At 39.5% G+C, this 27240-nt stretch overlaps 1 protein-coding gene across 2 annotated transcripts; it reads left to right on the forward strand.

Moving 5' to 3' along the window:
* The first annotated feature begins 311 nt into the window (after positions 1 to 311).
* On the forward strand, positions 312 to 26784 carry tex2l (testis expressed 2, like). 2 transcript variants are annotated; one of them, XM_049464695.1, is made up of 12 exons: positions 312 to 665; positions 10095 to 11442; positions 12872 to 13072; positions 13900 to 14182; positions 15844 to 16097; positions 18429 to 18569; positions 20968 to 21067; positions 22581 to 22713; positions 22862 to 22999; positions 24203 to 24415; positions 25370 to 25490; positions 26455 to 26784. In XM_049464695.1, the coding sequence occupies exons 2-12, from the start codon at positions 10126 to 10128 to the stop codon at positions 26611 to 26613; spliced, it is 3060 nt and encodes a 1019-aa protein (XP_049320652.1). In that variant the 5' UTR covers positions 312 to 665; positions 10095 to 10125; the 3' UTR covers positions 26614 to 26784. The 2 variants fall into 2 exon arrangements, with proteins under 2 accessions (XP_049320652.1, XP_049320651.1); XM_049464694.1 differs by having other exon boundaries at positions 313 to 665; positions 22859 to 22999.
* Positions 26785 to 27240: the final 456 nt, after the last annotated feature.

Raw genomic sequence — 27240 nt, forward strand, 5'->3', positions numbered from 1 at the left:
CTGACTGAATTGAAGCACTGAATCATGCAGAACTTTTGAGAATTGAATTCGGTGGAGCTGCTCTTTAATGTAGAAATGAAACCTGCACCCAGCTCAGCATGTGCTGCAGTGTGTTAGAGGGTGAGCATGTTGGGACTGGGGGTATTTAATCTGGATTAAAGTGGACTGCAGCCATGCAGTGCATAATCAGGATTGGTGAGCTGCTGCTGATGGCCAAATCACATCTGTACAGAAGAAGGGGGGGGGGGGGGGGTTTGACTCAGCAGAGGCTTTATCGTGTGATATTCTCGCGGGATGCTCGATTTAGAGCTCAGAAACACTGTAAAAACACTCTCTGCGAGTAACCAATTCCCGCCCATATTCCATATGTCCAACCCACAGACTGTAAACCTGCAGGACTAAACACCTAACAACAGAGACAACCGCTCATTTACTGGATTCATTTCATCACTTCACACTCCTCCTCACTCACTATCGCTCCAGTTCAGAGAGAGAGAGAGAGAGAGAGAGAGAGAGAGAGAGAGATTGGTACTGCTGCCCTCAGCTGTGTCTCCGGCTCTCTGAATCTAAATGCTTTGAGGAAAATGAGCACGAGCTGCCCTCAGGATATTTCACTGTGTGGAAGATTCGCTTTAAAGTCCGGCTGGAGAACAAACTGGAACTGGGTAAGTTCTATTTCTCATTCATTTAAGTTACAGCCGGGTCTCCAGAGACTGGTTTAAGCTATGCACGACTTACAATTACTGTGTAAACTTAAGAATAGCGCTTTAATATTGTTAATGTAGGTCTAGTAACACCTCAACACTCTTTCTGTTTAACATCAGGAACAATTAATTACAGCCTACAAGTACTGATATGTTTTACCCCAATTTCAGTAAACAAATCATTGCAGATATACAGAATGTAACTGTTACATCTAATAAATAATTCATGTTTTATTTAAAAAAGTGTATTATCCCCAAAAAATATTGTAAATATATTTTTTATATATTTGAGTTCTGCCCAACAAACAACCATATATCCACCATTTCTCTGTTTTGGAAAAAATCATTATCAAAAATTCTTCTTTTTTTACATAATAAAATAAAACATGCTTTATTTTCATTTATAAATGCACTTAAAGTACGTAATAGTACAGAATATAACTGCCAGACACAGGTATGTTTGTTGAGACTGATTAATGACTGATTAATTTTCAACAATAAAACCAATAAAACTTTAAATACCAAAAACAAAAATATACACAGCTCTGGGAAAAAATACCAGACCACATGAAAATGAAGAGTTTCTTTGATTTTACCAAACTGAAAAACATTTGGAATATTATCAAGAGAAGATTGGATCTTTGCTTGAATTTTTGCACCAGGAGTGGCATAAAGTTATCCAAAAGCAGTGTGTAAGACTGGTGGAGGAGAACATGAACATGATGCATGAAAACTGTGATTAAAAACCAGAGTTGTTCCACCAAATATTGATCTCTGAACTCCTAAAACTGTATGAATATGAACTTGTTTTCTTTGCATTATTTGAGGTCTAAAAGCTCTGCATCTTTTTTTTGTTATTTCAGCCATTTCTCATTTCCTGCAAATAAATGCTCTAAATGTCAATATTTTTATTTGGAATTTGGGAGAAAAGTTGTTCATAGTTTATAGAATAAACAACAATGTTCATTTTACTTAAACATATACCTATAAATAGCAAAATCAGAAAAACTGATTCAGAAACTATTTTGGCTACACACTGACACTAGGGCTATGTTCACATTAGCAGACTGAAGTGCAGACTTAAACCTGATATTTTGGCCTTGAAGTGACAAATGGGTAATTTTATCATGGCTATGTGGACATGTCACATATGATCTTTACAAATCAGATTTCAGTTTCTTTTATACAGTATGTGGTCTTAGTTTAGATTCATTGGCGTCTGATACAACCCCTGGCAAAAAGTATGGAATCACCAGTCTTGGATGAGCACTCCTTCAGACATTTCATTCTGTAAAACAAACTCTGATCAAAAACATGATACAATAATAAGGTCATTCCAAAGTGCAACTTGTTGGCTTTCAGGAACACTCAAAGAAATGAAGAAAAAACATTGTGGAAGTCAGTGAATGTTACTTTTATTGACCAACCACAGGGAAAAAAATATGGAATCACTCAATTCTGAGGAAAAAAGTATGGAATCACTCAAATTGAAGGTAGAAAATAAGGACACACCCAGTCAATTTCCTTTCCCTAAATGGACACCTGCCTCAGATTAGATCTGCTCGTTAGTCTGCAGTTAAAAACACCTGCAGTCATGACACCTTGGAGGGCTGCTGGACGAATTAGAGTGGCAAGAACCATGGCTCCAACAAGAGAAATGTCTCTTGAAACAAAAGAGAGGATTGTGAAACTTCTTGAAGAAGGTAACTCTTCACGCATGGTTGCTAAAGATGTGGGCTGTTCACAGTCAGCTGTATCCAAGATATGGACCAAATACAAACAGCATGGAATGGTTGTTAAAGCCAAGCGTACTGGTAGACAGAGAAAGACATCAAAGCGTCAAGACAAGCAACTTAAGGCCATTTGTCTTGAAAACCGAAAAAGTACAACTAAACAGATGAAGCATAAATGGGAAGAAGCTGGAGCCAATGTATGTGACCGAACCGTAAGAAATCGCCTAAAGGAAATGGGATTTCAATACAGGAAAGCTAAAAGAAAACCATCATTGACACCTAAACATAAAAGAACAAGACTGCAGTGGGCTAAGGAGAGGCAATCATGGACTGTGGATGACTGGATGAAAGTTATCTTCAGTGATGAGTCAAGAATCTGCATTGGACAAGGTGATGATGCTGGAACTTTTGTTTGGTGCCGTTCCAGTGAGATTTATGAAGAGGCCTGCCTGAAGAAAACAACCAAATTTCCACAGTCCTTGATGATATGGGGCTGCATGTCAGGCAAAGGCACTGGGGAGATGACTGTGGTTAATTCTTCTATCAATGCACAAGTTTACATTGACATTTTGGACAGTTTTCTCATCCCTTCAATTGAACAGATGTTTGGAGATAATGAAATAATTTTCCAAGATGACAATGCATCATGCCATAGGGCAAAAACAGTGAAGGCATTACTTGGAGAAAGACACATTCAGTCAATGTCATGGCCTGCAAATAGTCCAGATCTCAACCCAATTGAAAACCTGTGGTGGAAATTGAAAAAAAATGGTCCACAAGAAGGCTCCGACCTGCAAAGCTGATCTGGCAACTGCTATCAAAGAGAGTTGGCACCAAATTGATGCAGAATACTGTTTGTCACTCATCAAGTCCATGCCTCAGAGACTGAAAGCCGTTATAAAAGCCAAAGGTGGTGCAACTAAATACTAGTGATGTATTTTGAATCATCTTTTGTTTATCTGTTTTTCATGATTCCATACTTTTTTCCTCAGAATTGAGTGATTCCATATTTTTTTCCCTGTGGTTGGTCAATAAAAGTAACATTCACTGACTTCCACAATGTTTTTTCTTCATTTCTTTGAGTGTTCCTGAAAGCCAACAAGTTGCACTTTGGAATGACCTTATTATTGTATCATGTTTTTGATCAGAGTTTGTTTTACAGAATGAAATGTCTGAAGGAGTGCTCATCCAAGACTGGTGATTCCATACTTTTTGCCAGGGGTTGTAGCAATGTGAATGGGGAGATTATACTTTTTGGATCTTTTTTGCCTGTATGCATGCGCTCAGTACTCATCAACAACCTGCATCAGATGATGGAATGATCTTAGTCACTTTTATATGTAATTGTAGAGCAAACATGTCCGTCAAATTGGATTTCCTTTGCCTTTTTGCCTTTACACAAGCACTTAGTGCAGTTGTCTTTATCCAGCCCTGGTTGGTGATGAACAGATTAGTTCTAGCCCAGCACAGGGTAGGTGTAGCTGGTCTACAAGCATTATCAGTATGATCAAGATCATCAGTTTAACCAAACTTGACCGAACTGATTCACCACTGTGACGGTCATCAACATGACCAACATTTCTAATAATTTCCAGAATCAAATGCAACATAAACTAGGTTGTCTAGCTTATTTTCATCTTGGATCTCAGCTTTTCATCCACCTTGACCATCAAAGACCAGCTTAGATCATCCAAAACCAGCTGCCAGCAGAAGCTTGTCTTGAGCAGACTGGTTAAGATGGTTGACTTGTTAAGCTTTTGACCAGCATAGGCTTCAGGTTTGGTGGTTTAGCTGATCTACCAGCATGATGAACCTGACCCAATTTGTTAAACTAAGCTTGTTGACCAGCTTGACCAAAAGTTGGTCATCATGAACAATCTGGCCAAAGTGACCAGCCTGATGATTAGCTTGTCCATTAGAACATACAGTACATTATGCTGATCATGAGCTAAGATGATCAACTAGCTAACTTACGCTTACCAGCATATGGTATGGATGTTATTGCATGAATAACCAGCTTTTCAACCACCTTAAGCTGGTCTTTTCAGCAGGGAAGTAAAACACTTTTTTAAGACCAATCCAGAGATACAGAGAGAAATAGGCACTGTTTTTAGGTTGTTAAAATAAATGGTTAAAATCTAAGCAAAGGGCTTAGATTACCGGTAGTTTGCCACACAGAATGCTATCACACTGAAATCAACATTAGTAAATTGAATCACAATGCAATAGTTTTATCTACTGTATGCAGACATCTAGAAAGCTCTTTGTAATTCCCCTTTAACATTGTTTGGGTATGTATTTGTGTAGCACACTGCTATGCACTCATGCTCCAGCATGTCATCTGTTTCAGTGAAGCCTTGTTATTATGAAGATAATCCATGGGAAACATTTGTCTGATGTTACACTTAATCTGTTATGCTGAAGCCGACTGTCTCTTTGAGGCCATATTAAGTTTACTGGCGATATCAGAAACCGCAGAACTAAATACAATGCTCTTTGACTTTTTTTTTGCTCAAAGAAAACACTGATATAGACTGAAATATGTAAAAAGCAGAATGAAATTTGCTGAAAAATAGACACAACAGTCTTACATAATATCTACTTGAATATGAATGCAATTGAGATGTGGTGTACTGCTTAGATATGCAAATTTTCTATCAACTATTTGAACATTATTTTAAGACTTGTATATTGTACACCCATTATGTCCATTAAAATAAAATAACTTTATAAACCTTAGATATAATAAGATAAGCTTTTATTAATCTCACAGTTGGGAGATGTGCAATGCTACAGCAGTGAAGAAGACAGAACAGAAGTGTCAGGAAATATAAAATCAATATAAAACTAAGAACAGTGGAAACATGGTTTCCCAGTATTAGGGGTGGGCAAGATTATATCGTATACAATATATCGTGACACAGAAATATCATGATATTAAAAATCTATATTGTGATAATAGAGATGTTCTGTCTTAAAAGTCGTCTATTATTTACTGTGAAGCTTTAGGTGTATTTATTGTATAGTTTGCAGTTTATATGCATGTACTAAATATTCTGCAATATTATTTGCTGCATTATATTATTTTATGCTATATTATTTATTTTGCCACATTATGATTATTCTGTTATGCTATTATACTATATTCCTGAAATTAATTAATAATTTTAGTTTTCCTATATTGTCAAGTATATCGTTATCGCAAAAATACCCTGAAATATCGTGATATTATTTTAGAGCCATATCGCCCACCCCTACCCAGTATATATGTCTTGGTAAGCAGTGACCAATGTCATTGCACATTGGCTAACAGTTAACAGCAAGTAAATAATAAATAAGTGGTGATATTGCACATATTGTTGGTAAACAGATTATTCTATACATTATGAATTTAGCTATTGCACATAGTAATAATGTCCTTTTTTTTGGTCACATGAATTCTGATCTGGTTGTTCAGACTAAATCACATTTTGGATGTGTATCAGATTACACTACTACATTTGGAAGTGGACCAAATAAGAATTGAAAATGTCAGATTAGGGCTGGGGCGACGCGTCGACATAATCGACGTCATCGATTACAAAAATACATCGATTTGCATAACGTGCGTCGGCGCGTCGTAAACATGGCGGCGCCTGTGGAGAGCATTAGAGGTTAGATCGGGCCCAAAAATTCCAACTGGCTGTTTTCGGGCTGTTTTAATGAGCGAAATATGATCAGAATTATGTTAATTAACACGGTAACATAGAAGCATAGAACTATTATTTAATTAAAATGATTTTTAAGAACAGCTAAACACAGTTCTGCAAGTCAAACGCGGAGGAGTTCACGTGCGAGAGACAGAGAGAGAGAGAGAGAGAGAGAGAGAGAGAGAGAGAGAGAGAGAGAGAGAGCTACTCACAGGTGAAGGTTCTCTTTGATCTCCTCGTGCTCATATTCTAGTCCCATTCATAATTCTGCAGCTCCCTCAGTGTTTTCTGCCGTATTTTGCGGCTAGCGCGAGCGCTTACAACTGACACCGCGGACCGCGAGGTGCCGCCGCGTTTGTGCCGAATCCGACTCTCTGCTGAATCTGACTCCCGCTTCGCGGACAGAATCGGCACAACACCTGCGCTGTAGAACTGCGGTAGTGAAAACAGCGCTTATAAATAAATTAGTTTAGTTTCACTTTCAGTTTTCGTTATTTTTTTAAAATAAAAATATAATTAAAAAACAGACGCCTACATCTCGGACTATTTTCTGGAGCCCGGGTCGGATTTACGGGCGGGCCTCGGGTCATGTCGGGTTCGGGCAGAGAATCTAAGCTCTAGAGAGCTTGGACTCCGGAGAGCAATCTCCAGCTACAAAAAAACGCCAGCGGGCATCTAAAGTTTGGGAGCATTTCACGCAAAAGGGCAACAATGTGGTCCTCTGCCATACGTGCAAAAGGAGCACTTGAAGCGCAAACATCCAGGAGCACTATGTCAACAGGGTCACACAGTAAGTTACCGTTTACATCAGGGTCTCCGCGGGTGTCCTTAAAAAGACTTAAGGCTGTCTACCAAAGGTTTTAAACCTGCCACAGGCAGAAATTATAAATTTTTGGTTTATATTTGTGCATGGCATTTCGCAGTTTCCAGAAACAGTAGCATTATTCATAAGTTCAGGTGTTTAACTAAGCTAGCTGCCTTAAGTTATTTTAGCTAGCGCCGTCGGCGCTGCGGTGTCACACCGTTTTCTGTCACCGTCGGAATTTTGTGACCAGTGCTCACGGTTATGAGCGTTCATTGGCAAAACGGAAGCTTTCTATACCTACACCTTACCCTCAGCCCTAAACTGAACCGTTTTGGCCAGTCGGGGTAAACATTAGAAACGAACAGTTTCGAATCGGCCAGTGCACCGGTCTGCTGAGAACTAACTGCCAGTGGTCACAAAATCTAGCGGTCACAGAAAACAGTGCAACACACGGTTGTGGTGTATGGGAGCTTATCCATTTTTAGCGTTATAGATCTAAACGTGTTGTACATGTAAGTGATTATAAGTGTGGGGTTTGGTTTAGTAGGCTTGTGTTGTTGTTGTTGTTGTTGTTGTTGTTATTATATATAAATATAGTAATTTATCGTTTGCTTTAAACGTAAAATAATTATTTAAATATGTTTCTCAATGAATAGATTAGTCGACTAATTGAAAAAAATAATCGTTAGAATAATCGTTTAAAAAATAATCGTTAGGGACAGCCCTATGTCAGATTCAGTGTGTTTTTGCCTGTTCGTACTGCCACAATAGACAACACATCTGTGTCATGAAGGTTGTAAATGTAGATACATTCCTAATTTAGAACTATTAGAATCAGCCTAAAACAGTTTTGCTTGGTTTACTTGTCTGCAAAATACAGGTGCTGATAAACTCAATATTAAAATATTATTAATTCTATGAACTGTTGGGTTTATATTTAAAAGGGTATTCCAGCATCATTATCCAGTCAAAATTCTCTGAAATCTCTAAAACAGTATATTTACAGAAGACGTGAAATTCTTTAATGTAAATTAATGTAATAAAAAATATATATTTTTACTAATATAGTACAAATGAAAAAAAAATCGAATGTAGATACATCATTTTGATAGGACTGCGAAGGTGTTCTGCCTGAACGAAAAGATATGTTAATTTAGCATATTATGTACTTAGTGCTTTTTAAACAGTGAAAGCTTGTGAAGAAACACAAAAAAAGACCAGCACTGTCAGGCACTTCTTGCTGACAGATCATTATGCCAACAGAGAAGAAACAAAGACAGCAGAACTGAAGAAGAACAGGAGAATAGGGCTGTCCATCATTCCTCGGCCTACTACTCTACACTGCTCTAGCTCTCTCTAATCGGCTATTAATAGCCACCCTTTACTGATGTCATAATACTGCCTGGTTGTCATTTAGATTAATGTGAAGCCAGCACCAATGTGGAACAGAACAGAATGCCTGTACAGTCCAGAAATAGTAGTTACTTTTACTGGATAAGGATACATGGTTAGAAACGAATCTCCCTTACCGCAAAACATAATCTGCCAAGACATGTTTGATCTAAAAAGACTAAAGCACTTTTATACTGGTACTGGAGTTTTGAGACTAGTTTCTCTATGAAAGAAAAGGACATAAGTGTAGAGAAATCTCAGGCTGCAATTGAGCATCCTACAAAATAACAGAACAAAAGGTTTAGGGTGTCATAAAGGCATCTTGCAGTCATTGATCTCTCACCAAGAGGTACACTAATCAAAAGTAGCCTCTTAGAATATTTTTATAGGGCAGTGAGAGAACCAGTAATAGACCCTTTTTTGTCAAGACCCAGTATCTGATCAGACCACATTTATATTTATCTCTCAATACATTTGTTTATATAGCATATGTGGATATTTCCCATTTGGCCTACTATTTATCGCAGATTTACCTAACTCAAATGAGTTATGTCTCACATGGTATATGTTGATTTTTATCACATGACACATGTCTTATGTAGGATAGGATTACATATGACAGGACTATAGAAGACAGCCAGCACACTAGAATCCCTGACATATGTAATCCTATACTTTGGTCTGACATTGTGTTTGGTCTGCCATTTCTGTTTACCTGTTATCTCATAAAAGAGGAAGTACAGTTTTGAGGGAATCCACCTACTTCTGCTGCCACTACTGCAGAAACTGTGTCACAGAGTTATATAACTGCAGCAGAGTCTTTAACTCACTTTTAAATGCTCTGTTTGACCCAGAAAGATAGGAAAAACGCACTTCCGTTAATACGGCCTTACTCAGTAGTCAAATGTTGTGGCCGCAGGCCCGCAGTACTTTGGCTCATCCTCCTCTTCTGCCAAGGCCAAGATAAAGCTATAAAAATGCAGTAGTGATTATTAGAGCATCGCTGAATTGTGATCAGTACTCATACATCTTAAGGATTACATAACCTTTCTCCAACAGCTCCAGCCGCTGATGCACAATGGCAGCACCCTGCGCCAGATAACGTGCTTTCGTGCGTGGAAACTGCCAGTGCGGCTTGTTTTCTCCAAGGTGGAGCATGTGTGAATCGTGAGCCTTTGGGGCAAACTATATTCTCGGTGCTTTATGGAACACGCATTGCTCTACCAAGCAGAAGGTGAACTGCCATAAGTAAATCCAGCCATTCAGAGGATTACATCCTGCTCCAGTAATTCAGAAACTACATGTCAAGATGTTGCAAGAGAGAATTCATGTTCATGTATAGTAGTCTTTAATCCACATGGTGACTAGCTTCATTGACTTTCTAGACTGTGGTGTCTGTGGTGACAGCTTAGCATAATCACAGATTGGGCCCTGTCCTCCTTTTTTACATAATGCATAAAAAACAACAGCGAGCCCTATTCTATTTTGGTATATATCCAGACCCTGTATTAGTGTGCCTGGCAGCAGGCAGGGAACCAATTGCTGCTTATATCAGAAGAGAATCTGGCTGGTGCTTTATACTTTATTAAAAAAGTGAAATGACAAAAGCAATACCCCAAAGCCAGTCATTCATCCTTGAGTCAAAACTTTATATTGAACAGTAGCGATGATCTATAAAAAACAATGAAAATGTGATTCAATTGTAGAATAATTCCGTATTTATATGGCACAATAGTTGATGACCTTTTATTGTCTTTTTATTCCTTCAAAGGTGGCTAGCATCTGCAGCGTTGAGATAAGGCATGGCAGGAATTGAAAGATGCCCCGAGCGGTCCTCAAGCTGCGAGACCAAGTGTCCGTCTCTACAACCTGGTCACCTTGAGCAGCAAGAGACTGCAAGGCGAGGAATAGTCATCCAACTGACAGGAACAGAGGGTGAATGGGACAGTCTTGACGACAATGAGCTCATATTCACACTGGACAAGGATGGAAAGAAATCCCTCAGCTCTACAAGCTCCCTTCCAAAGCCCAGGCCATGCTCCATGGACATCCGAACAGATGACGAATGGAGCATCCCCTCCTCCATATTCCACATGCCCCTGTCCCCATCTTCTCCAGGTTCTTTGGGGGATTGCTCGTCCTCCTCAGGCCTGGGCTTCCTCTCTCCTACCCACCGTCCACTAGCCAGCCTGGTGAAATCCCTGTCCACAGAGCTAGAGCTTAAAGACAATTCCTCACTCAAACCCAAGCCTTTCCTTAGCCTGGTCAAGTCCATCTCCACCGAGCTTTCTCGCAGTGAGCCTGAAGTTTCCCAATCTAAGTCAGATTCCAGGCTCAACCTGCACCTGTGGACGCAGCTGACCCAGTCCAAAAATCACAACGGAGACTCCCGCACGGCCCCACCGTCCCCTGTAGAGCTGTCCCCTTCTGAGCCCAAAGCAGGATTCTTCAAAACGGAGCTGGAGGACACCCGCCGCAAGCTGACCGAGGCCATGCATGAACCTCTGAGCGTCTTCAGCAAGATAATGCGCGAGGACAGCGTAGGCAGCCCCAAGCACCACAGAAGCACAGGATCCATGGATTCTCTCTGCTCTAAAGGGTTTGGAAGGTCAAGTGGAGACCATACAACAACCTGTGAGGGTTCTATGAGGACCGCAAAGAGAGCGGATTGTGACGGACTTCCTATGTGTAGCTGGGCAGTAAGACGCCGCAAGAGAGGTCTTCAGAGATCCTACCTTACGTACAGTCACCACAGCAAACCAGAGGATGCAGAAGCCATGCCAGTTGTTTTCACAGATGAAAATGTCACGCAGGATGGACATACTACCAACAAAAGTAGACTGGGCACAGACCATGCCCTAGAACTGACCAGTTCTCCAGTCCCAAAAATGGCTCTTTGCTGTGTTGCTGCTTTGTCCTACTGCTACTTAATCTTGCCTTGGTCTCCTTACTGGTCTGGAATGCTCTTCGGCCTGGCTTTTGGTGTCATGCTAGGGCTTTTTCTTATCCGGTTAGGATCGGCCAGGCCCAGGTTTGCTGGGCATCCATATAGACTCAACGAGGATCCATATCACTTGATTCAGAACGAGACCTTCTTGAGCAACACACGCATGCTTAAGGTATATTTTTACATTTCAGATTCAAGATATTATACAAAAATGGTTGTCATTAGTAATTTTAAGTATTCTAAAGCCTGCCTTTCATGTATACATTCAGTCATTCCTTTAGTATGTCTGTGTCAGTATCTGGTTTTCAAACTTTTTAGACCACATACCACCCATGATGTATAGAACACATGTGCCACACACAATTCTACACAGAAATGCTACATGTAGACTCCAAAAATCACACACTACATGCCATTTCTTTTGCCAGTGATCCTTCACCATTTGTGGGGACTGTAATGATGGGCCCATTTGAAAAGCCCAACTGGATCCCAGTAAACCAAATGTACCAACCAACTTAGAGCCAAGCCAGGCACATTATCAATTATGTCTATATTTTTTTAATGTTACCATGTATAATGCAATTGCAATATTCAATAACATAATGACAACACTGGTATTTTATCCACAGTTTCCATATTGTGCAGCTTTACTCTGTAGGCTCTTCATTCTGACAGCAGTGACATCAGTCCCAAGATAGCAGTCTTGCAAACTGCAGTTTAGCTAAAGCTTTTACTTTTTATAATGCTAGAACATTGGTCCGTGGGGCTTTATTAGCTGAGAACATGCTGTGCTGACTCACAAAATGTACAATTAATGTCTGGCTGCCTTTTTTTTCTGGAATGTGCCGAGACTCTCATTAGCTTTGTGGCCTGTGATGCTCGAGAATGGCTGATGCAGAACAGCGGTGCCCATGGCCTGACAGAGCCACACGCTGAGTGAAACGACACATTGTCTGCTTCACTGCTTGAGCTCTTTTAGAGTCAGGCTGTCACAAAGAACAAGTTCATTTAGAGAGAGAGGAACGAAAAAGTCGTATTTATTGAGTCTTCTCTGCAGTCCATATACAGCTCTGAAAAGAATTAAGAGACCACTTCAATTTCTGAATCAGTTTATCTGATTTTGCTATTTATAGATATATGTTTGAGTAAAATTAATATTGTTGTTTTATGCTATAAATTACAGACAACATTGCTCCCAAATTCCAAGTAAAAATATTGTTATTTAAAGCATTTATTTGCAGCTTTCAGACCTCAAATAATGCAAAGAAAACAAGTTCATATTAAGTTTTAAGAGTTCAGAAATCAATATTCGGTGGAATAACCCTGATTTTTAATCACAGTTTCAAGCATCTTGGCATGCTCTCCTCCACCAGTCTTACACACTGCTTTTGGGTAACTTTATGTCACTACTGGTGGCATATTCAAGCAGGTTAGCTTGGTTTGATGGCTTGTGATCATCAATCTTCCTCTTGATTATATTCCATAGGTTTTCAATTTGGTAAAATCAAAGAAAATCATCATTATGTTTAAGATAATCTGGCGTTACTGTGGATATTAACTTTTAAAGAGTAAACTGAAATTATGTGTCATGTGAATTTCAGGGCTGGATGAATGAGATGTACACATATGATCCAGAGACCTACCATCCATCTATAATGCACTCTGTGTTTGTCACATTGGACGGCCCTTGTCTTCGTCTGGATTATCCCAGAAACAACATCCCCCGCTGGGCCACATTCGATGAACCACCCCATGAAAAAAGTTTCATCTACACTCGTACATTCCAGCTGGATGGCAGCAAGGTCAGTGCACCTTCTGATATTACGACTGCTTTTTATCATTTTAATGCTTAAATTTGATTTGATTTACTTTTAAATATGATTATTGTAAATGTTCTGTGTTCTGATTGGTTAAAATCAGTTGTCATTTATTTAAAATGAATTCTACTGAACACATTTTTATAAATCCTAAACTGAAATTCAGGCTACTATAATCCGATCCTGTGGTTTAGGTTCAGGGAAGATACAGTAACTTTTTAATGGATTATACATCAATTTTCTGAAAGATCAGATCTAGTTCTGATTCTCTGTTTTTACCACTGTGTTCTACAATGGCACCTTCTGGTCCTGTAGGCAGTGTTACATGATTGTTAATAACGTAAGCTTTAGTGTTCCCAGATAGAATTAAGTATCAGCCCAAGCTCAACTGATGTATGGCAGTTTCCATATAACACTTGGCAACCGGGGGGGTTTGCTCATGTGGCTTGGGCTGATTCCCATTGTATACTCAGCAAGTGCAGAACCAGCACAGCACAGAATCAGGACTATATTCATACCAGAGCCAGACCAAAGCTACTCAGTCCCTGTGTTTGGTATTTGGCCTAAAATTGGCTAAAATTTAGTGCAACTTATCTGGGTTGCAGCATTGAAAATGTATAATATGTATTCTAGTTCAGCAAACTCTGAACTACTGAACTTAGTATAATGTAAAAAAGTGATTTTTTTTTCAAATACCTAATGCAAATACCTAATGCAAGCTATCAACACAGTTTATACTAAAGCTAGTTCAGTTGTGTATCATTTCGATACAACAGCACATGAGGCCACGAAAGCTGTTCTTTTGGCAACAGGTATTCCTGCTGCCCCCGGTCCTGGCATGCAAGAGGGTGTGGAACAGAAAGTATCCCATCTGTATCACACTTGCTAGAGGAGAGGAGCGAACGGAGGAGGCGGCACGGGAGACTCACCATGCGACACACAGAGCTGAGAAATTAACACATCCACCGTCTAAAGCCAGCCACCCGACCACACTCTACCTCTTTGGACGAACAGGGAGGGAGAAGGAGGAGTGGTTCTATCATCTTCTTTCTGCATCCAGTGTTACAGAGGAGGGTCAGTGTGAATCTACATCTGGTAGGAGTGCTCTAATCTTTATTTCTAAAGTGACAAAGTCATGTTTGGTGTTAAACGTTTGCTTGTTTAGAACCAGCATTAGTTTATCTTTTCATAGATCTGTTATTTTGTCTCCTCTGTGCTGTTGATCACTCGTCTGTCTGGCTAGACATTCATCAGTAATGCAAATCTTTTAAGGCAACGTAAAGCTGAGGCTGTAAAGTCATTTAAAGTAATAGTCCACAGTACATAAAGTCCAGTGACCAAGGGACTGGAATAATTTATGGTATATTGTAAAATCTGATCCTGTTTGGAAAAGAGGCCGAACATTTTGATTGTGGTCTACAAGTGGAATGACAAGCTTTCTCTGACTGATTGAAACTAGGCCTCTCACTGACTAATGCCTGCCCCACACCATAGCAGGCCAGTTTGCTCCTCACAACAATTGCAAAAAGTCGCCCGATTTCAAGGTGAACATACACAATAACACACTTCCGTTCCTGTAGTATGTCTATAATCTAGTCTTTAGCCCAGTGATCTAATTTTTACGATTCTCTGGTGGGATTATAGGAAGGAAAATCGGTGAGACATGTCTTTATGTGTGTCTTTATGAGTCTTTTTACATTTGTTGTTGTCAACACTGGATAAGATTTAAACTATTCTGTAGTGTGGGCCAGGCATAAGGGAGGTTTCACCGCTTTTGGTTTAAGCAACTTTCAGTCCAACCAGTCAAGTTGGCCTCAGTTTGGCCTTCAGTTTGAATCAGCATGGTTTGTTTTGTTTAGATGATTTAGTTGGCTTTTGCCATCTACTAAACAACAGAAAAAGAAAAAGTACAAATAAACAGGGCTAGCACACAGGAATGATTTTATTTCAGCAACAAGGAAATTGTTGCTCAATGAGCATATATAGTATGTATAGCAAATTTTTACTTGAGTTCTGCTCTTCAAGTTATTGAATATTGCTCAATAAATCTGTTTTTGTTTCCTTTGTTTTACAACAGAGACAACCTATGAAACTGACAATATGAGCTGGGCATAAATTAACACCCAAATTGATTTTGTTCCAGTTAAACATTCAGATAACTTTACACAGATCATTTTAAAACAGTTTATCACAGTTGGTTTGACAAATGTTTCCAGGGTGTTTTTGACAAATCCAGCCAACTTTTTATGCCCCAGGTTATCATTATTTTCATCATCCCAGGTTAGCTTTGTTAGTAATACCGGTTGGTAGCAATGCATTTTACAGTATTTTATTCACCCATTCACCATAAAAACACACTTATAGATGGAAATTGTACAGTACAAATTATTTAATGAGTGGAAAATAGCTAGAAGTGCTAATAAACGTATAATACTACTGTTTTTACTACTGTTGTGGTGAAGCCATGTTGACTTCTGAACTTGGGGTTAGTGAGGCTCCCCTGATTTCCAGTGTGTAAATCCGAGTTGTTGGGCTATTCCAGTTGAATTTTCCTACATGGATTGCAGCATTAGGTGACTTTAAACTTTATGTAAGCTATGTTATCCTATGGGCTTGAATGCTAAACTAAAGAAGCAAACAAACAGACAATAAACATGACAGACTTGGCTGATTGACTGCATTTGGGAGAAGGGTAAATCATACAGAGGATTTTTTTTGGGTGAAGTCTAAGTCACTGTCTTCCACTGTCTGTTTAGATGTGTCTGTGACGCATGAAGACGGCTCCGGGTGTCCAGTGCAGGTCACTGGGGTCTCCAGCAGGGACAGCACTGATAACGTATCGTCTGTGCCCGTGCTCCCTGCTGACCTGGTGGGCAGAGTGAGAGAGAATGTTCTGCTGGACTACACCTCCTACATGACCTATCTCCTCTCCTCAACACACGCCACACACAGTTCACCTCCAAACTCCCACCACAGCAGCACACAGGCCAGTCCCACGGACAAAGAGCAGGTCTGTGATAACACACACCACATGCTCACTGCCACACACAGTCTACAGTACGTGATTGAAGTTAATGAAGTGTCCTGAAGATACAGTTAATGAGTTTTTAGCACTTAGTGGTAGGGCTGTCCCTAACGATTATTTTTTAAACGATTATTCTAACGATTATTTTTTTCAATTAGTCGACTAATCTATTCATTGAGAAACATATTTAAATAATTATTTTACGTTTAAAGCAAACGATAAATTACTATATTTATATATAATAACAACAACAACAACAACAACAACAACACAAGCCTACTAAACCAAACCCCACACTTATAATCACTTACATGTACAACACGTTTAGATCTATAACGCTAAAAATGGATAAGCTCCCATACACCACAACCGTGTGTTGCACTGTTTTCTGTGACCGCTAGATTTTGTGACCACTGGCAGTTAGTTCTCAGCAGACCGGTGCACTGGCCGATTCGAAACTGTTCGTTTCTAATGTTTACCCCGACTGGCCAAAACGGTTCAGTTTAGGGCTGAGGGTAAGGTGTAGGTATAGAAAGCTTCCGTTTTGCCAATGAACGCTCATAACCGTGAGCACTGGTCACAAAATTCCGACGGTGACAGAAAACGGTGTGACACCGCAGCGCCGACGGCGCTAGCTAAAATAACTTAAGGCAGCTAGCTTAGTTAAACACCTGAACTTATGAATAATGCTACTGTTTCTGGAAACTGCGAAATGCCATGCACAAATATAAACAAAAATTTATAATTTCTGCCTGTGGCAGGTTTAAAACCTTTGGTAGACAGCCTTAAGTCTTTTTAAGGACACCCGCGGAGACCCTGATGTAAACGGTAACTTACTGTGTGACCCTGTTGACATAGTGCTCCTGGATGTTTGCGCTTCAAGTGCTCCTTTTGCACGTATGGCAGAGGACCACATTGTTGCCCTTTTGCGTGAAATGCTCCCAAACTTTAGATGCCCGCTGGCGTTTTTTTGTAGCTGGAGATTGCTCTCCGGAGTCCAAGCTCTCTAGAGCTTAGATTCTCTGCCCGAACCCGACATGACCCGAGGCCCGCCCGTAAATCCGACCCGGGCTCCAGAAAATAGTCCGAGATGTAGGCATCTGTTTTTTAATTATATTTTTATTTTAAAAAAATAACGAAAACTGAAAGTGAAACTAAACTAATTTATTTATAAGCGCTGTTTTCACTACCGCAGTTCTACAGCGCAGGTGTTGTGCCGATTCTGTCCGCGAAGCGGGAGTCAGATTCAGCAGAGAGTCGGATTCGGCACAAACGCGGCGGCACCTCGCGGTCCGCGGTGTCAGTTGTAAGCGCTCGCGCTAGCCGCAAAATACGGCAGAAAACACTGAGGGAGCTGCAGAATTATGAATGGGACTAGAATATGAGCACGAGGAGATCAAAGAGAACCTTCACCTGTGAGTAGCTCTCTCTCTCTCTCTCTCTCTCTCTCTCTCTGTCTCTCTCTCTCTCTCTCTCTCTCTCTCTCTCTCTCTCTCTCTCTCTCTCTCTCTGTCTCTCTCGCACGTGAACTCCTCCGCGTTTGACTTGCAGAACTGTGTTTAGCTGTTCTTAAAAATCATTTTAATTAAATAATAGTTCTATGCTTCTATGTTACTGTGTTAATTAACATAATTCTGATCATATTTCGCTCATTAAAACAGCCCGAAAACAGCCAGTTGGAATTTTTGGGCCCGATCTAACCTCTAATGCTCTCCACAGGCGCCGCCATGTTTACGACGCGCCGACGTTATGCAAATCGATGTATTTTTGTAATCGATGACGTCGATTATGTCGACGCGTCGCCCCAGCCCTACTTAGTGGCACTGCAGGGAGTGTGGGAATTGCTAATAGGCAGCAATGTAATCCTTTAATCGTCCTGTTTTGCTTATCTTTTAATTAGAGATGCATCTCAAAGTGCTGCCATACAAAAGAGCATAAAAAAGGCATTTAATCTGATCTAATGTACAGTAAATTCTTTTATCATTTCTACCATATTTTTCACACTATAAGATGCACCAGATTATAAGGCACTTTCAATAAACTTCTATTTTATGGTCTATTTTCATACACAAGGCTCACCGAATTATAAGACGCATTTTAAGCAGCACTTATTAGGAACAGGGGTGTCACTATGTTTCCCTTCTAATTAAGCAGGTCTCGTGCTGGGGGGCTTGTTTTAAAACGGTAACTGTGCAGACTACAGGGAGATAATACTTACCTCTTTTGGGAAAATTAAAATATTTTAAGTGCACCTTATAGTGCGAAAAATATGGTATTAAAACAAACAAACATTTCCTTCCATATTTTTAACTCCAGAATGTATGCTATCATGTGGAGGAAACCCAGCCTATGTGGATCAATGCTCTGATTGGTCGGATTTTCTGGGACTTCCTCCGCGAGAAGTACTGGGCTGATCAAGTAGCTCACAAGATTCAGCGCAAGCTCAGCAAAATCAGGGTGAGTAAAAACCGTAAAAAAAAATCTGATTTTAATGTGTTTGAAGTTCCATCAAAGTGTAGGGTCTCCAGCATAGCTTCTCAATAGTGACGTAATTGATTACCGGTACTTTATTTTGAGTGTAGTAAGGTCAGGGATAGTTACCTGAGTATAGGAAGTGAAGCTTGTGCACTATTACTTTTTATGGGGGGCACAAACTTAGGCACATGTTCTCCAGCTTTTTATACAAACGAATAATGGCATAAGCACATCATAATTTTCATGTAACATTTCGTAAAAGGCACTTAGGTGACTCACATTTGCAACATTTAATTTCAGTGCAGAGGAGTAGAAGTCCATTCCTGCCTGATTCATGGACAAGCACTGGCTGTTTACTGCCTTATTCTTCGCCCATTTTCTCAAAATCTTGATTGCTTATGTCAAAAACAACAGTGAATTTAATAATCTTCTTTCTTTACTGAATAGGTTGGAATAATATATATTAATGTGAATAACTGTTATATTTATAGTACATATTAAAACGTTTTGTTATTGTATTAATTTCTCTGAATTTCAAATGATATTTCAAAATAATCTGTCATCTTATCAAGAATTTCACTGAATATAATAAAATATCTCAAGATTTTGAATGATTATTTTGTCAAGATTTTGACTGTAGGTATAAATATCTTATCTTAATTTCTCAAGGTTTTGAAAGATTATATGAATTCCAGCTCATTTCCTTAAAAGTGCGACTAAGTATGTTGAATTAAGAGTTAAATAATTATGTTAGTAATTATGTAACATTGCCTAATTTCCTCACAGTGTCTAAATTAACTGCTATGTCAAAACAACTTCTCAATATTTTATGTGAAAAAACAATAACGGCTTATTTATCACAACAATGTGACAGGTTTGTCAATGTCTTTTTTTATTAAAAGATTTTTACTACTGAATAATAAATAATAAATAATCAGTATAATTAATAATAATAATATAATAATATTTTCAAATTTACTGGATATGCCCAAATAGTATTTTCTCAAGGTTTTGATTGATTATTAAAAATATATATTTTCTAAAGATTTTTACTTTACATGTTAAAATAATAGTCAATTTCTTTGTCACTTATTGTGTTAAAATGATAAGGTTTAATTTTTTAAGATGTTGACTGTAAATGTCAAAATAATGGCTATATTTCTAAAGATGTTTACAGTCATAATGGCTCATTTAAATCAGCGTTTCTCAACCTTTTTTCTATCACGACACCCTTTAAAAGTATGCAAAATCTCAAGGCACCCCAGTTTACAAATGGGGGGCGGGGCGGGGGCGGGGGCGGGGGCGGGGGGGGTGGTCTGGGTTGCTGGCGCAATACTTCAGGTGAGAACAAGGAGAGTTGCTGGCGGAATATTTTTAAAAAGAGAACCACTGCTCATCTTTTGGGGTATGTCCTGTTCTAAATGAAATTTTCTTAATGTAACTATGGCCTTGCCTTGTTTATCTGCACCCAGTGACACAACAATAACCTTAATTTGGTTGAAAACTGTAAATGTATTGTGATATTTAGGCGCAATACTTCAGGTGAGAACGAGGAGAGTTGCTGGCGGAATATTTTATTTCAGGTGAGAAGGGGGGGTGGGGGGGTTATTTACAATTAGCGCGAAACCTGCAGACTTTTCAAACGAGTGAAATACTCTGCTACACTCACTGCTGAACTACCACTGGATGAAGAAGTTAATGGCTCCGATTCAGAGTTATCTGAACCTGCAGTCTTCTTTTAAAAAAAAACGTTCCATGCGAGCTTGAGCGCTTCACACTACTCTCGCAGTGCATCGCGTGGGGGAAAAACTTTACAGTGTGTCCCAATTTAGGGGCCGCATCCTTCGGAGGCTGTATTCGAAGACAGATTGCGTCACAGCTGCGCAGTAATACACCGCCTATCTCTGTGGGTCGCATCCTCCAGAGTATGCTGCCTGTGAATTGGGACACACCCCGACACGCGCTGACTCTGGAAAGGAAATATGCACGTGATGCGCAATATTTTGACGGCACCCCCGATGAAGCCAGACGGCACCCCAGGGTGCCGCGGCACCCTGGTTGAGAAACACTGATTTAAATATTGGGAAAATGTCAGTAGTCATAAATTCGTCTGACTGACCAGAGGAGGATGGGCCCCCCCTTATATTTACTTTAAGCCTTGGTTCCTCTTGTAGTTTCTTCCTCCAGCACCGAGGGAATTTTTCCTTGCCATTTTTGCTCACTGGGGGTTCTGTATTTAAAGTTTAGCTTGACTCTTTGTCCTAAACATTTGGAACTAGGAGACTTTATTGAAAAATGAATCTGATATTCCAAAAAAGATGTATTTGATTGTTCTTTGCACTTGCTTTCTTTCTGCTGTGTTATATTCTCTTCTCCACAGTTGCCTTACTTCATGGATGAACTGACCCTGACTGAGCTGACCATGGGTTCCTGCATGCCCCAGATCACGGGCACGTCTCTGCCGCACGTCAATACCAGAGGTGTGTGAACATAAGTGAACAGAACCTCATGTAAAAGCACAGATTGGATGTGTTTTCCCATGGGAGGAGTTGGCCTACTCGTGCATATGTGCTTTCATCTTCCAGTGCTGATCAGGACCTGAATTATTATCCTGTTGTAATCTCAGGGAGCTGGAGACAATACAAGGCCACATCATCACCCATTTTGCTGCAAAATATTCTGTCTGTGTGTATGAATTTGCACACATCTGTATAATGAAGGCTCTGTAGCTGCTGAGGGTATGATGGATGCATTATCCCTGTGAAGAAGGGGGGGGTGCTGTTGGTGTTTGTGTACGTGGCTTTTGCTCCTGTCTGTCTGATGATCTGCAGACCTTGCGTAACGTTGTACGTCACTGCCCAGCTTTTATCCCATTTACAGATTTATAGCACTCATTATCAGGGGTTTGGGGTTCATAATCCGCTGTAATTGTTTGTAATTTGAGGCCTGTGTCATCACAATCCTCTAATCTTCTCCACTAAGACCCGGATTAAGCTTTCATTGACTTTTTTTTATTTGGGCCCCATGCTCTAGTTATATTTTGGTGAAAGCAAATGTCCCTTTGCTCTGTCGTTCCTACCATGCCCACAAAATGAAATAAAATAAAAATTATGATAGAAGTGAATTTAAAGGGTCAATATTCCACTTGTGTATGAATGTTTTTAGGTGTCAAAACTCAAAACAAAGTAGAAATTGTTTTTACGTGACCATTATCTTATCTCTCTCTCTAAACTGACATGCTTCAGACAGGCTAATAGCGGTCTAAAAACTTTGCCCATTGAAATCCTGTTCCAAAAATACAGCTCTGGAAAAATTAAGAGACCACTTCAGTTTCTGAATCAGTTTCTCTGATTTTGCTATTTATATGTATATGTTTGAGTAAAATAAACATTGTTGTTTTATTGTTGTTTTATTATTCAAATTCCAAATAAAAATATTGTCATTTAGAGCATTTGAACATGAGAAATGGCTGAAATAACAAAAAAGATGCAGAGCTTTCAGACCTCAAATAAGGCAAAGAAAACAAGTACATATTATAAAGTTTTAAGAGTTCAGAAATCAATATTTGTTGGAATAACCCTGGTTTTTAATCACAGTTTTCATTCATCTTGGCATGTTCTCCTCCACCAGTCTTACACACTGCTTTTGGATAACTTTATGCCACTCCTTCCTTTGATGACTTGTGATCATCATAAGATATTTCTCTTGGTTATATTCCAGAGGTTTTCAATTTGGTATAATGTAAGAATCTCATCATTTTTAAGTGGTCTCTTATTTTCTTCCAGAGCTGTTTTTAGCTAAATTTGTAATGCTGCATTTGTATCTGAACAAAAATGGTTTAAAAATCTTTTTTTTCATGCAGAAAAACTGATTAAACCCATATTATCTATATTAAGAATGAAGGAACTATATAAACTTCCACAAAAGTCAGTGTGTAAGTGCTTTTTGCAGTAGCAGGCAAGCACTGCATCCTTTGTCTTCTTTGCGTTCTAGGACTGTGGCTACAGCTGGAGATCGATTATACAGGTGCCCTACAGATGACCCTGGAAACCAAGATTAACCTGTCCAAACTGGGCAAAGATGGCGACCCGGTGATGATCAGAGAAGTGGAGACTTCCATCTTGCGGTGAGACATGAGCTGAGAGCATGTATTTATCTAAGTATTTTTACATTATTCTATGGTCGGTTAGTGTCTGGCAGTTTATATTGTCACACTGCCCGGGTGAGGCTGATAACTGATGACTGATGAGGCTGTTTCTGGCTTTCCTCAGCAGCACCAGGTCCAAGCTCTCTGTTCTGGCTGACAGTGATGCAGAATCCTCTAGTGCTGGATCCTCAGATGAAGAGGAGGCTCCATTCACTGAGCCTCAAGGAACGCTGGGAGAAAAGGGAACTCCTCCGGGTGCTGAAAGGTGACTGAAATGAATTTCAAATCACAGATTTTGAACACATATTTAAGAGATGAAACCACTAAACCACACTAAACCTATATCTCTGCCTATATGTTGAAGCTTCAACCTGTAGTTTTGGGATGAGTTTAACGTCTGTTTGTGATCCAGAACAAATCATCCAGCATCACTACTTCCATCACTAATGGCTGAATTCAACCAAATACTTACAGGAATCTTGTAACATCTAGTGGGAAGACTGCACAGCAGAGTGGAGGACATTACTGCAGCAAAGATGGACAAACTGTCTAGTAGTACTCTTGATTCTACAATAAGTCTGGGGATAGACAGTTATCTACAAAGACATACAGTGTAATTTGCAAAATTGTAGGCTTGTACCATCAGTAGTTGTGACACGCAGGGAGTGAGTCAGCCGCTCACAGATAAAACAATCTGTGAGGTTTAACAAAAAATGTGCAGTTCAAGAAAGAAGTCCAAAATTTTGCGAAAAAGGTTACAAACAAACCAGCTTAAATACATGGAGCAACAGGTGAGGTTAATAAGTAATCAGGGCAGTTTGAACGACTGATTGAGTACTCATCGAGTCGTTGACTTTACTTAATTTAGATGAGACATATGCTTGTTCTCCTCCTAGTATCTGGAGCATCGGAAGCCATAGGGGGAATCCTAGTGAGTGGGTGGGTTAATTGGCGAGTTAAACTAATCATATCAATCGATTCTGGGCTCATTGCATCCCTGACAAAAAAGAAGTGGATAAGTCTATATATGCAAATTGAAAAAGTAATTTTACTAGTAAAATAAAACTTCAGGCAAAATCAGTATCATGTCCAAGTTTTAAAGCCTCTAAAACACAAAAATATACAAGCATAACATTTTCCGATGTATTCAACACACTGACAATATGTTCCAGAAGGTGTTAAGCGCATGTACGATGTTCAGTTGGGAGGCTTGGGTCAGTTGGGTGATTTCTCTTGGACTGACCCAGATCATAACATTCTTTGAAGAGACTTACCCATTTACACAGACTTACAGAGATACAGAGTGTTGCTATAGATTTTGGTGTCATCATTGACACAGATATTTAATCTTCAGTGCGTGCTGTTGCTTCACCATATTACTTTAGAGCAGAGCTGTTCGTTTTTTATTTTTTTTCGGATTTGAGGGTCAGTGTAATGAGAGCTCTCTGACTCCTCCTCTTCTTTACAGTGGCACTGCCGGGGGCAGCACAGGCCGGCGGATTTTGAGATTTGTCGACAAAATCGCTAAATCCAAGTATTTCCAGAAGGCTACGGAAAATGAGTACATCAAAAAGAAGATTGAGGAGATGTCCAACACGCCTCTGCTGCTCACTGTCGAAGTGCAAGAACTTTCTGGACTGCTTGCTGTCAACATCCCACCTCCTCCAACGGATAGAATATGGTACGGTCTATACCTCCGTAAACAGTCTTTGGTCTATTTGAGCAACATTTTGCTTGTAATAGTAATAGACCTTAACTAATAGTTGAAATATACCGTGTATGGCTGCATGGTGTACCGAATTAACAATTTATGATAATATTGATATTAAAACACACATACATCAAAACTCACCTGGAACTTTGGTCAGAGCACAAATCACTTATTTATATAGTATACAGCTATAGACCACTTCCGTTTCTGAATCAGTTTCTCTGATTTTGCTATTTATAGGTATATGTTTAGGTAAAATGAACATTGTTGTTTTATTCTATAAACTACGTACAATATTTCTCCCAAATTCCAAATAAAAATATTGTCATTTAGAGCATTTATTTGCAGAGAATGAGAAATTGCTGAAATAACAAAAAAAAATGCAAAGCTTTCAGATCTCAAATAATGCAAAGAAAACAATTTCTTATATATAACATCAGTATTTGGTGGAATAACCGTGGTTTTTAATCACAGTTTCCATCCATCTTGGCATGTTCTCCTCCACCAATCTTACATACTGCTTTTGGATAATGCACTTCTGGTTCAAAAATTCAAGCAGTTTACCTTGGTTTGATGGCTTGTGATCATCCATCTTCCTCTTGATTACATTCCAGCAGCTTTCAACTTGGTAAAATCAAAGAAACTCATCATTTTCAAGTGGTCTCTTATTTTTTTCCAGAGCTGTATATCAGTATTATAAATTGTTAGAGACCACCCCTCATTTATATAATTTCCATCCAAAGCAGCCATTTATTTGATAATCATCAAGCATCAGGTGAACTCTTGCACAGTAAAATATTGTGCACCTAAAGGTCTGTGTAATATATATGATTCCGTTTGTACTAGAAAATATGATTAAGTTTGAAGTAGAGAATATAACGTTAGTTTAAAAGTGTTAATATTACTTTCAACTTGTTTTTTTAGGTACAGTTTCTGTGTGCCACCAAAGCTTGACCTGCGAGTCAGACCCAAATTGGGAGAACGAGAGGTGACCTTCTGTCATGTCACTGAGTGGATTGAGAAGAAGCTGCAGGATGAGTTTCAGGTTAAACATCTTATGTATTATGTTGATTATGACTTTTACTAAAGCTAAATGTAATTACTGAAATCTTTCAACATGAATCTGTTTCATTGTGCTAATTTGATATAAACTGGATTTAACACAAAATACAGGTTTATGCTCTGAAAAATACAGGGAAGCTGTAATATAATATATAAGTAAATAACATTGTAGTGACATAAGGGATCATAAACTGAAGTGAAATACATTTGTTCCGCTTATCCCAAGGCAGAGGCACGTTTGAGTGTATTTACATTGGTATAATTGAATAAAGGGAGTTTATTACTTTGAAGTGGCATGGCAAGGACCTCAAACACTAAAAATGAGGCATAAACAAAGCAGAGCAGTAACATGAGCCATTTATAAACTCCCCAAACTTTTATGTACCAGTCGTGGGAACAAGCCCAGGGAACCAGCTTTTAAACCGTCCCTCAAAAACAAACTAGCCTACAACAGGCTTGAGCTAACCACACATCAGAAGAGGAGCTCTTGGGCTCAGAGGTTTTAAGCCTGGTCATGCTGCTTCACCATCAGCAGCCAGAGCCTGAGAGAGCATAATTGTCTGTGTCTGTGGATGAGCAGATAATGCTCTCCACCCTCAAAACTCCCATTATGATGCTTGTTGGCACAGGTGTCTGTTGTCTGATGTGTCAGAGCTGGAAATACAGCTCTTTCCTCTGAGCATGTTGACTGCCTAATGAGGTTTAAAAAAGAGGTGGTGACTTTCCACCTTTCAGAGTGGAATAATAGGGGGGGTCCTAGGAAGTGGGTGGATTAATTGGCTAAGCTAAATTGGGGACATTGTGTGTATGTGTGTGTGAGAGAGAGAGAGAGAGAGAGAGAGAGAGAGGGACAGGGAGAGAGAGGATATAATCTATATTTCAACATCCTTTTTTATATTTATGGTATTTTGGGCATCTTTCAAAACTTATAATTGTATATTTTACAGAAAGTGTTTGTTCTACCAAACATGGATGACATATACCTTCCTCTGATGCACTCCAGTGTGGAGAACCCAGCGGCACCTCAGCAGAACCCAGCAACATGCTCTCCTACTGCAGACATCACTGAAACCAGCCCCCTCAAGCACACTTCATCATTAGACTAGTGCCGCCCTGTGGACACTTGTGTCAGTACACGGCCTCCACTGCAGTTGAGTAGGTCATGGATGGATTTCTGGATTCAGTCCAGAAAACAACAATGCGGGTCAGACTGGCATGCGTTTCTGTGTAGATGATGATGATAATAAAGGGATGACCAAGTGAAGCCTGGTTTACTATTCTCTCTGTATGTGATCATTAAATGGATCCACCATTTTGAAGTATTTTTGGCTGTTTTTGAATCCAATGCCAAGGCCAGTGTGAAAGGTTGATGAGGGGTCTATAAACACTGATTATACAATGAGCCCTGTTGACCTGATTACGATGCAATTTCATTATTAGATGCATCTTTTTTTTTAACTCTCCTCCAAAGTATGGGGATTATTACAACGCTTCCTGATCACAGAGTATGCAGTAGCAGGCCTCAGGCAGGTTGTTGAAACATGCTTTATGTGGGAATTTTGGCATCTTCACCTTCAATGGCATGCTATAATAGCTTTGTACTTGATGAACGGTCTTGTCTTTAGCAAGTGATAAAAAAGGATTTGCGACCCAGCTGTTAGAGTGCGTTCATTTAGTGCCAGCTCTGTTTTTTACTTTCACTCTTACGCAACAGTGACTTTGTGACTGCAGGG

Source organism: Astyanax mexicanus, chromosome 15 (genome assembly GCF_023375975.1).
Source record: "Astyanax mexicanus isolate ESR-SI-001 chromosome 15, AstMex3_surface, whole genome shotgun sequence".
Lineage (NCBI taxonomy): Eukaryota > Metazoa > Chordata > Actinopteri > Characiformes > Acestrorhamphidae > Astyanax > Astyanax mexicanus.

Bases quoted from the DNA above. Each gene is read 5' to 3' on its own strand.
- tex2l (XM_049464694.1), top strand. From the start codon at position 10,126: ATGGCAGGAATTGAAAGATGCCCCGAGCGGTCCTCAAGCTGCGAGACC. The intron at 24,416-25,369 runs GTACGGTCTATA...TTGTTTTTTTAG, and splicing joins CCTCCAACGGATAGAATATG to GTACAGTTTCTGTGTGCCAC. The intron at 25,491-26,454 runs GTTAAACATCTT...TATATTTTACAG, and splicing joins AGCTGCAGGATGAGTTTCAG to AAAGTGTTTGTTCTACCAAA.